The sequence below is a fragment of the Pogona vitticeps genome, chromosome 3 (assembly GCF_051106095.1).
Source record: "Pogona vitticeps strain Pit_001003342236 chromosome 3, PviZW2.1, whole genome shotgun sequence".
Taxonomy (NCBI): Eukaryota; Metazoa; Chordata; class Lepidosauria; order Squamata; family Agamidae; genus Pogona; species Pogona vitticeps.
In genome coordinates, this window is record NC_135785.1 from 324925 (window position 1) to 335095 (window position 10171).

Here is a 10171-nt window from a genome sequence, read left to right on the forward strand (position 1 = left end):
CTCAGCTGCTCTGCATTTATCCCATGTCTGGCAAACACCAGTTTCTTAAACTCTGCAAAATCTTTCATCAGTTCCTCAGGCATCTCGGCATAAACCTCAGCCAGGCTACCACTGATTAAAGACCGCATGATGGTCATCTTCTCAGTTTCCCTCACTGAGAAGTCCACAAACGCTCTTTCCACTAAGGAAAAGAACACCTCAGGACAATCTCCCTTGTGGTACACAGGGAATTTCTTCAGGTCAGCTTTAGACAATTGGCCTCCCTCAGAATCCCTATTATTATTATTGTTCTGGTTCATCAGTTCCAATTTTTTTAATTCAAAGGCCATTCTTTCTTTCTCCAGAGCAATTTTCTCTCTCTCCCTCTCCATTTCCATTCTCTCTCTCTCCAATCTTTCCTCCCTCTCCATTCTCTCTCTCTCTCTCTCTAATTCAAATTGCCGTTGTTTCTCCCTTTCCCTTCCTTCTCTTTCCCTTTCCTCCATTTCAAATTGCCTCATCCTCAGTTCATGCTGTTGGGCTATGAGCAATTTTCTAAGCTCTGGGTTCTGCTCTCCTGTGCTGTCACCCTGCACTGAGCCAAATTCATCCTCAGAACCTTGGTCAATCTGGGGGTCTTTCACTTCACTCATTTCGGCCATTTGGCTTCGAGTCAAGGGCATAATCCCCCCTCAGAACAGGCTGCTTTAAAAAGTCAAGCCTCAAAATAAAACAACCACTTTTTTTCCTTTTTTTTTTTTTCCTTCTTGCCTCAGAACCAGCTCTCCCCAGAGATTGCTGCTGTTCTTCAGCACTTAGCTTGCAACAGTATCGAGTCAGAGCCTACCCCCCTCTGCTGGGCCTCTCAGCTGGCAAGCTAGATCACTGTTGCTACGCAGTTTTGCCTCAGCTTTTTCCCGCCAAAACTAGGCTGCCTCAGAGCACCTTAATCTAAGTCTCCCCAGTTGGCACGTTCTTCTACTAGCGCACCTCCCCGTGAGGTACACCTAGAAGATTACCTACGCGCCTCAGACTGTCCCTGACTAGACCCCCCTTGCTCTGGGCACACCTGCCAAGGCTTTGCTGGACCACTGGACAACTGGACCAGTCGTATCCCACACGCTGGACACCAATCAATGTGACAAACCCAGACCTACTGGGATATGTCACACAGTTACACTAAGCTGCCACCAACCATTCCCTTTAAGAAGTCACACAGACCAGGGATGGATTTTTAAACAATAAAAAGAATAAGGTTTATTTTAAATACACACAGGGAAAAATAAACAATCAGGTGAATAAAATAAAGTAACGTGGCTTATTCTCACTCATACAAGCATACAGTTTGGTTCACACAGAACCCTTAACTTGAAGCACAGACCCTGAACCTATCAGTTCTGGCTAACCAACAGACACCTGAACCTATCAGGTTGGTACTCTGACACACAGAAGTACCCTGTCTGACACACAGACTCCCACAACAGCTTCTTCTTCCCAGCTGCTGCTTCGTCACATCCCAGTGTCTCTCAGCATCTCCCTTTCACCACACAGGCATCACATATTTATACAGTACAGCCCCTCCTCCTGATGTCCCGCCTTCCACTCCCCATAGGATGGAACTTTCCCTCCAAACCCATGACAGACAGGTAACATCAGTGCTGTATGTAACACCTTGTTCCGAAGGGCAAGCAGGACCAGGGGCCAACACCCTTCCCCCCCCCCCATGCCGCTGGGGCCCTTCTTCAGGGGAAGGGTGGCATGGCAGTGGGATCCCCGCGTGGCAAGAGAGAAAAGCCATATCCAGCTGCCCCTGTTGCCTCCGCCGCCCACTCTCTGCCACGTGGCACCCGGAGACCCTCAACTGACCCACAGGGAGGGAGGTCTCCACTTCTGGATGACTTTGAGGAAGCTGTGTGTGTGTGTGTGTGTGTGTGTGTGTGTGTGTGTGTGTGTGTGTGTGTGTGTGTGTGTGTGTGTGTGTGTGTGTGTGTGTGTGTGTGTGTGTGAGAGAGAGAGAGAGAGAGAGAGAGAGAGAGAGAGAGAGAGAGACCTAATGGTCCACGGAATCCAAAACTGTCCCTATGGTTCAATCCCGCTCCTCATCCAGCAACCATCCTCCCACCGCTGCCCCCCCTTCCGAGCTCTGCGTGCTCCTCCAGCTCAGGGTGGGGCAGGGAGGAAGGACGGGCCGCCCCCTCCCTGGCCATGTGGGGTGCTTTGGGATCGGGGCCCCAGCCTCCAGCAGTCACCAGGGAGCCACCCAGCTTGGAGGCTGCTGCTGGGTCAAGCCGCGGACCGCCCTCCTAGGGCTGAGCTGGGCTGGGCGTCCCTCCTCTGCCTCCTTGCAGGAGAAGGATCTGTGCCTTTTGGAAGACTGGCGTCAGCCGGGCCTTTGCTTCCCCTCCCCCAGACCCCGGGTGGGTCACCCCTCCTGTCCCGTTGGCTTAGCCCAGGGAGGGTTGTGTCTCTGCTGGCTATTTTGGAGAGTTAAGAGAGGACCTGGATGCGGTGTGTGTGTGTGCGCGTGCGCACAGGAGAGGGAGGGTGGCCCACCTCCTTCCAGGCCCTGCTTCTCTTTTGCAGCAGCTCCTCTTTGCTCCCCTCGCCCTCCTCCTCCTCCTCCTCCTCCTCCGCGTGGCCCGGGCGGCAGGTGTCTCTCTGTGAAAGGAATGTGCTGATCTCCCCCCCCACCCCCCCACCCCCGCCGGCCGGCTGCCTGCCTGCCTGCCTGCCACAGGTCAGGTCCAGGCTGGTATCAAGGCGGTTTTTTCTGGTTCAGCCAAGGTGAAATGCGTTGGTAGGGATTTCTCTTGCCATTTTGCCAACCAGTATCATGTTTGTGGGGTATTCTTGGCAAAGATTACTGGAGTGGCTTGCTAATTCCTACTCCAGGGGGGTTGCATTGAGGCTCCAATCCTTTGGCCACCTCATGAGAAGAGAAGACTCCCTGGAAAAGACCCTGATGTTGGGAAACTGCTATGGCAAGAGGAGAAGGGGACGACAGAGGATGTGATGGATGGACAGTGTCACCGAAGCCACCAACATGACTTTGACCCAACTCCGGGAGGCCGTGGAAGAGAAGAGGGCCTGGTGTGTGCTCTGGTCCATGGGGTCACCAAGAGTCGGGCACGACTAAACAACTAAACAACAACAAACAACCTTATGTTACTATCGGTAATTACGGGTGAGTTGCTGTCTTTTCATTTTGCCTATGAAAAAGTGACGTCTTGTGTCTTGTCTATAGGTGGGTCCTCCTTCATGGGCTGGTGCCCATGGCGGGAAGCTCCCCCAGGGCCTTTGTCTGGGGAGCATCAAGGGCAAGGCTGTTCATGGGTGGGTGCTGCCCACCTGCCTGGATCCAGCCACGGGCTTTCTCCAGGCGCTTCCAGGAATTGAGGGATTGAGGTCAGGCTGACTGGCCTATAGTTCCCAGGTTCCTTTTTTTGCCCTTTATGAAGATAGCGACAACATTGGCTATCTCCAATCTTCTGGCACCTCCCCTGTTTCCCAAGATTTCAAGAAAATAATAGATAGTGGTTCTGAGAGTTCTTCGGCCAGTTCCATTAGTACTCTCGGATGCAGTTCATCCGGCCCTGGAGATGTGGGGTAGGTATTCCTTGACTGTTTGTTTATCAATCTCCAGCTACAATCTCCAGACTAAAGGCAGTGAGGGTTCAGCCCTGCCCTGCCTCAACAGTCCCCCCCCCCCAGTTCACCAGACTGCTGGGATTGACCTCTCTGAGTGAGGGCCTGTCATCCTGCTGTGCTCACCTCAAGGCCTTCCAGAGAGAGAGAGAGAGAGAGAGAGAGAGAGAGAGAGAGAGAGAGAGAGAGAGGCACCTTCAGTCTGGGAAAAGAGCAGGACCTGCAGGCTCTCTCCGCATGCCAGGCCTCAGCCGTGCTCCCACCTGGCAGTGGGCAAGCCCACGGTAGCCTTCAGGAGCTCCTCAGGGTCGAAGAGGGACCCGCATTCCTGGGCCAGGCCTGGGCACATCTCCCGTCTGATGAAGGCAGCAGGTGCGAAGGATTTCCACACTCCTGCCCAGGAAGTCTGCACCTGGCAGGTGCTGCATACCTTGCTCGGTGACGAGGGCAACACCCAAGGCTGGGAAAGGCGTTCTGCTCAGCCTCTGCTCAGACCAGTTCTTCCCAAAGAAGGCCCTCTTTCCATGTCTCAGGTGTTCCTTAGGCTGTGACACCCCATGTCACCATGTTTGCTGTCCCTGCGGTTTTGTGCTCCTCCTTCCCTCCCTCTTTCCAGACAAATTGAGTTTCACAAAGGAAAAACATAAATTTCAGCATTTAGTCAGGAAAATATGAAATGCACAAATATAGGATGAACTTGATGGTAGTACATGAGAGAAGGATTTAAGTGTCTCAGTAGACTCTGGGCTAAACATAACAAGGAAGGAAGGAAGGAAGGAAGGAAGGAAGGAAGGAAGGAAGGAAGGAAGGAAGGAAGGAAGGAAGGAAGGAAGGAAGGAAGGAAGGAAGGAAGGAAGGAAGGAGAGGGAGGGAGGGAGGAAGGAAGGAAGGAAGGAAGGAAGGAAGGAAGGAAGGAAGGAAGGAAGGAAGGAAGGAAGGAAGGAAGGAAGGAAGGAAGGAAGGAAGGAAGGAGAGGGAGGGAGGGAGGGAGGGAGGGAGGGAGGGCAATACATGCCTGGGTTAAATATACAAAAGTGTAATGTCAAGGGAAGTATGTATTACGAGTACCCCTCTTTGGTGCTTTGGTCCAACTTCACCTGGAACAGTGTGTCTGGTTCTGGGCACCCCAATTTAAGAAGGAGACTGATAAAGTGGATTGGGCCCAGAATAGGGTGAGAAGAACTGAGAATGGTCTGGAAACTAGTCCTTAAGAGGCACAGGTGAGGGAGTTGGTTATGTTCTCTTCCCAGGGAAGAGAGAACGGAGAAGTGATGTGATGGCCATCTTCAAGCATCTGAAGGGCCGTCATGTGGATGATGGAGTGAGCTTGTCTCCTGCGATTCCAAAAGACAGGGCCCAAAATAATGAATTCAAAATTCAAGAGGAGATTTTGTTAGGAGGACCTCCATGACAGTAACAGCAGTTGGACCGTGAAACAGATCATCTCACAAGGCAGTGGACTTTCCTTCACTGGAGCCTTCCCAACAGAGGATAGATGGTCCACCTGTCAGGGATGCTTTACCTGTGGCCAGAGGTTGGACTCAAGGACCCCCCCCCCTTTAGGCTCCCTTTCAGCTCTACTGTCCGGTCATTGCATGCTTCCTTATTCCATTTTGATCTCCGTTCTGGAATACTGCATTCCGTTCGGGGCACCATCGTTCAAGGAAAATATGGTGACCAGGGGAAGACAGCCCGGGAAGGTGGCCTCCATGCCAGGTGGGTGAAGGAGGACAGCTCTGCCTGCCTGTGCTCAGAGTCTTTCTGCTGTTTTTCTGAGCCAGGGAGGGCTCGGCACCAGGCAGGCAAGGGGTGCCAAGGAGATGCAGCCCCTTCCCCTTTATTTGAAAATGGAAAGTTCACTCCGGCCTGGGCGGGCGGCAGGAGAAAGGAAGTGGGTTTCCTTGATGTTCACAGCCTGGCGCATGCCCTGCAGGCACCCGGGATGGGCCCCAGCTCCTGACAACAAAGGGACAAGCGAGAGCAAGAGCGTGCATGTGAGGGGAGGGTGTGGCTTGTCCTGGGGATCATCAAGTGAACTGTGATGATGACCCTGATGCGATGGAGATGATGCAGATAAAAGGAGCAGCACTTTCAGGTGTTCAGGAAAGGGCTCGGCAGCCGTCCCAACGCTTGCGAGGAGGCATCCCGGAGGAGAGCGCATCCCTTAGCTCAGGTGGGTCGGAAGGTGGCCTTCCAGGGTGGAGGAGGGCCCCGTGGGGCTTGCCTGTGGGGCTCCGCTACACAGCTTGGGGTCAGGGAGCCGGGCCAGAACAGTGACCGCTGGTGCCCATCTCAAGGGGCCGGAAGCCACACAGGGGCCATCCGGCTGTGGCTGGCATTGGTTTTGCAGGATAGTTTGCAGCTCTGAACGCACACCGCCTCTTCTCCCCCCCCCCGCCACCAACCCCATTTTACTACAATCCCTCTGCTTGGTGAAGTTCTCCCCTTGCCAAGAATGGGGGACTTGAGTTGCGGGACCGTCTGTGAAGTCAGACTTGAGTCACGCCGGACACTCGAGTGTCTGGCTTTTTTTTCTAGTGACGGACTCCACTCGTGACTCAGAAACCATCCACCCCTCCCTTTTTTCTCTTGCGGGGGGGGGAACTCGTTTTTAGCAGAGACTTGGACTCCTGGGGGGGGCAAATGCTTGGCTGACCTCCCTGGCCTTTGCCCTTATTAAGATTTACTGTTTCCCCTGCTCTGAGGGGAGACATCTGGCAATAAAAACACCCCAGGCCATGGGGGGGGGGCTCGCCTCCGTTTCCTTCTCCATGGAGGGTCTCCCCGGCTGCCTTTGGGCTCTGACCTTTGCATCAGTTCCTGGCTGTGGGGTGCCCCATCCAGAAGGGGTGCTGCTGAGCCTTCACTGAAGCCCCCCCCCGGCAGCGCTGAGGCTTCCCGGCCCACCCCCTGGCGAGGCCCGCCACCTCACCCCCTTCTTTCTCCCCCTCCTCCAGGAGGAAAGGGCCCTTCTGCCTCTGCCCGCCACTATGCCGGGCAGCTTGATGCTGTGGACCTCCCTCCTGGGGATCCTTGGTGTGGCCCAGGGCCAGAGTTTCCATGCGGGGCAGTGCCCGGACCCCCCAGTGCAGCAGCCCTTCCACATCCACAAGGTAGGAGGAGGTCTTGTTCTTTTTCTTGGGTTTTGCCCTCCTGGGTGGCTCCTCCTGCCAGAGCGGGGCTCTGGGGCCGTGAAGGAGCAGACCGGGAGGGGGGCATGCAAGTTCTCCAAAAGCAGGTCAGACCGGGGGGGGGGGGTTTGTTCAAGACGGAGCTGCCGCGCTGGGGAGTCCTCAGATAATGGCTATGCAACGCAGGCCCTTCAGTGCTGCCAACGGTCATCTTGTGTTCTCTCTCTCTCTCTCTCTCAGTACCTGGGGAAATGGTATGAGATTGAGAAGCTGCCATCAACCTTCGAGAAAGGCCACTGCATTCAGGCAAATTACTCCATGAAAGCCGACGGGAGAATCAGAGTGGTGAACCAAGAGCTTCGGTAAGAGTGCTCATGCACCAGAGAGGCGGGGTATAACATAAATAAATAAGTCCTTCCCCCCCCTTCTCCGCCTGGGGCAGCACGGCCAGGACTGAGGAGAGGGGACTGCCCCCCCCCCGCCGGGCCCTTGTTTCTCTCGCCCTGCCATGGCACAAGGAGGGAGGGCTGGTGCATGCGCCCACCGCGGCCTCCCCAGGGCAGGGGCCTATCCCTGAGAGCAGCCACTGTTGCCACACTGACCGCCCAGCCGTCTCAGTCCTGCCTTGTGCAACCGAAGGATGGGCCAGGGCAAACGGGGCCACTCTCTGAGGGGTGCCAAGAAACTGACCCTGGAGTAAGAGGAGCAGAGAGAGCTCGGTTCCCTTTGTGCTTCAGGTGGGAGGCAGACAGAGTGGCGGGGGGGGCGGTCAGTGCCAGAAATGGGGACTGGAACTTACACCCTCCAAGGGCTTTCCTGCTTGCCCATGAATATCCCCCTTATCCTTTCCTCCCGAGGAGTCCACATGCCTCCAGCGGGCAGCCAACCTGGCCCCCACCTTCCTGCAAATGCTCCCCTCTGGCGGTTGGGCCATTCCCCCCTTTTCTGAACGCCTTGCCTCGCTCCCTTACACAGGATGGACGGCTCCATTAACCACATTGAGGGGGAAGCTTTCGGAGCAGATCACAACGAACCGGCTAAGCTGCACGTGAAATTTAATTGGAGTAAGTAGGCAGGTGGCCTGACGCTGCTGGAAACCAGTTGCCGTGAGTGTGGAAAGCATGCCACAACACTGTGCCCTTCCCTGAATCATTGCTCCTGCCCACGACCCAGTGGTGGTTGTTGTTGGTGGTGGTGGTAATGAGGGGAAGGTCTGCTGACGTCTGGATCCGGTGGAGCAGGGCCTCTCTGATGAACCCCTTCCCGTTCGGCTTCAGCTGAAGCCCCTTCCCCTGGCAGCTCGGCCCCCTTCCATGCACCTCCCTCGGCTGTGCTCTCCTTTAGATGCCCGGGCTCGCCTGCAGAAGGACCCCTTTTTGGCCTTTCTTGTGTGTGTGTGTGTGTTGTGTGTGTAGGGGAGGGCCTGCTTCACCCCTTGGCAGGTTGGCTGCCCTTTGCCACCCCTCACCCACCTCCACCATCGCCTGTCCTGTGGGCGAGAGGGTCGGAATGACTGGGCCGCCCAATGTAGGGCTGCTTGTCCAGCAGAAGGCCGGTGGGCTCCGACTCAGGACGGAGGGAGAGGCTTCTTCCCACACACTGGGAGTGAGACCCAGGTTCTTTCTACTGTAGTAGGCCCAGGTTCCATAGGGCTTCATAGGCCATCAGCAGCACTTGGAAGGGGCCCCAGAAAATGGACTGGTGGCCAGGGGACCTCTTCTGCCAGCCATCCCAGCTGGGGTAGGCGTCCCGGGCGCTCTTGGAGAAAAGGAACCTCAGCCGCCAGACGGAGTAGATTCCAGGAGGGCTGACTTGATTTCAGAGCAGAGGGGTGCCGGCTTTCCTCCATAAGGATCCTCCTCCTTTGATCACATGCTGAAGTGACCTGTTAAGCCAGCCGCTGGGCTTTGCTTTATGGCGTAAATCAGGCTATGCCCCACAAAAGAGCCAGCCTGGCTCCCAGGAGGGCCAGATCCTCAGCGAGGGACGACTGGTTGAACAGGGGCATCCGTTTTATTTGGTGGCCCTGCGCTGTTCTGTGCAAAAGGAAGGCCTTTTCCCATAGAGGGGAGGGGAGGGCGTGCCTGGACCTCCCCCTCAGCCCAGTGACACCCCCCCCCGAGCCCTCTCAGGCCACTGGGGGGGCACGGGTGGGGGGGGACAGCACCTGCTCCAGCCCGGAGGGGCTTGCCGATCCCTGCCTGCTCTCTCACGCGGCGGCGGCGGCTCTTTTCCCTCCAGTGATGCCGGCAGCTCCTTACTGGGTCCTCAGCACAGACTACAAGGACTACGCCCTGGTCTACTCCTGCACCCCCTTCCTGTGGATGTTCCACGCAGATTATGCCTGGATCTTGTCCAGAACACCTGAGCTGCACCCGGAGACCGTGGACCGCTTGAAGGCCGTCCTCCAGTCCTACAATATCGACACAACTCTCATGAGACCCACGGAGCAGAAGAACTGCCCTCCTGACATGTAGCCCCCCCCCCCGGCCTGTGCCGCTGCTCCTTGTACGCTTGCTCCCGTAGGGGCTTCCTTGAGCAAAGGGTGGGAGCATCGCTCGGGCCTGCCAGGAGAAAGGGCCCTCTCTCTCTCTCTCTCTCTCTCTTGCTTGCGCTTGAAGCCCCTTGTAGAGTTCTGCCTCTTCCCCCCCGCCCCTCCCCATGGTGGTCAAGTCATTCCTGGAGGAAAAAGGACCGGCGGCGTGGAGCTGGACAGGGGGGCTGCTCGGACCCACAGTACATTCCAGGAAACTTCAGCCTTTCTTCTCAAAATAAATTCTGCTCATCAAGCAATTCGTAATTTTGCTTAATTTATTCTGTTCTGAGTGATGATCTGGATCTGTTTTCCTGGGCACAAAAATTGGGGGAGGGGGAAGGGAGCTTCCTGGGCACCTAGTATGACCCCCCCCCCCACAAACACAGCAGGGGCTGGGGGCTCAGAGCAACACCCTCCCCCCAGGCCTGCTCTGTGCCCTTTAGAGGGAGGGGGCCATTCCCTCGGTTGGGCAAGGGGGCTCCCTCCACAAGGAAGCAGCTCTTTTCCACAGAGGGGTGGGTGGGGAGGTGGGGTGGGGGAGGCCTGCCCTCTTTGTCTTCCGGCCACCCACCCAGCCCGCAGGCCCCCTATTCCTCTTCCTTGGGCAGCTGACACAGGCAAGCAGCACTTGCCGTGGATATGAGGGTGCAGCCTGCCCCTGTGATGATGAGGATGATGGTTGTCTTCCCAAAACGGGGAGGCTCTGCGGTGGCGCCAGCTGAGCGCCTCCCTCTCTTTTCCTAAGTGGGAATCAGCAGAATATTTGGGGCTGGGGGGGAGGGAGGGAGGGAGAGAGGGCTTCTTTTTTTTGGGGGGGGGGGCTCCAGAGGGGCGGCCGGGCTCCGTCTGTTCTCCAGGGGCGGCCCGCGGGCACCCAGCG

General features: G+C 56.4%; 1 protein-coding gene across 1 annotated transcript; it reads left to right on the top strand.

Annotated features, from left to right (window-relative positions):
• The first annotated feature begins 5666 nt into the window (after positions 1-5666).
• Positions 5667-9548, top strand: APOD (apolipoprotein D). Its single transcript, XM_020808523.3, has 5 exons — positions 5667-5797; positions 6582-6737; positions 6996-7117; positions 7731-7819; positions 8997-9548. The coding sequence occupies exons 2-5, from the start codon at positions 6615-6617 to the stop codon at positions 9230-9232; spliced, it is 570 nt and encodes a 189-aa protein (XP_020664182.1). The 5' UTR covers positions 5667-5797; positions 6582-6614; the 3' UTR covers positions 9233-9548.
• The last annotated feature ends 623 nt before the right edge of the window (positions 9549-10171 follow it).

What these genes read in the sequence shown, in the direction of transcription:
- APOD (XM_020808523.3), top strand. Translation starts at nt 6,615, where the DNA reads ATGCCGGGCAGCTTGATGCTGTGGACCTCCCTCCTGGGGATCCTTGGT. An exon ending in GTGGTGAACCAAGAGCTTCG is followed by an intron (nt 7,118 to 7,730) that starts GTAAGAGTGCTC and finishes TCCCTTACACAG; the next exon opens with GATGGACGGCTCCATTAACC. An exon ending in GCACGTGAAATTTAATTGGA is followed by an intron (nt 7,820 to 8,996) that starts GTAAGTAGGCAG and finishes TTTTCCCTCCAG; the next exon opens with TGATGCCGGCAGCTCCTTAC.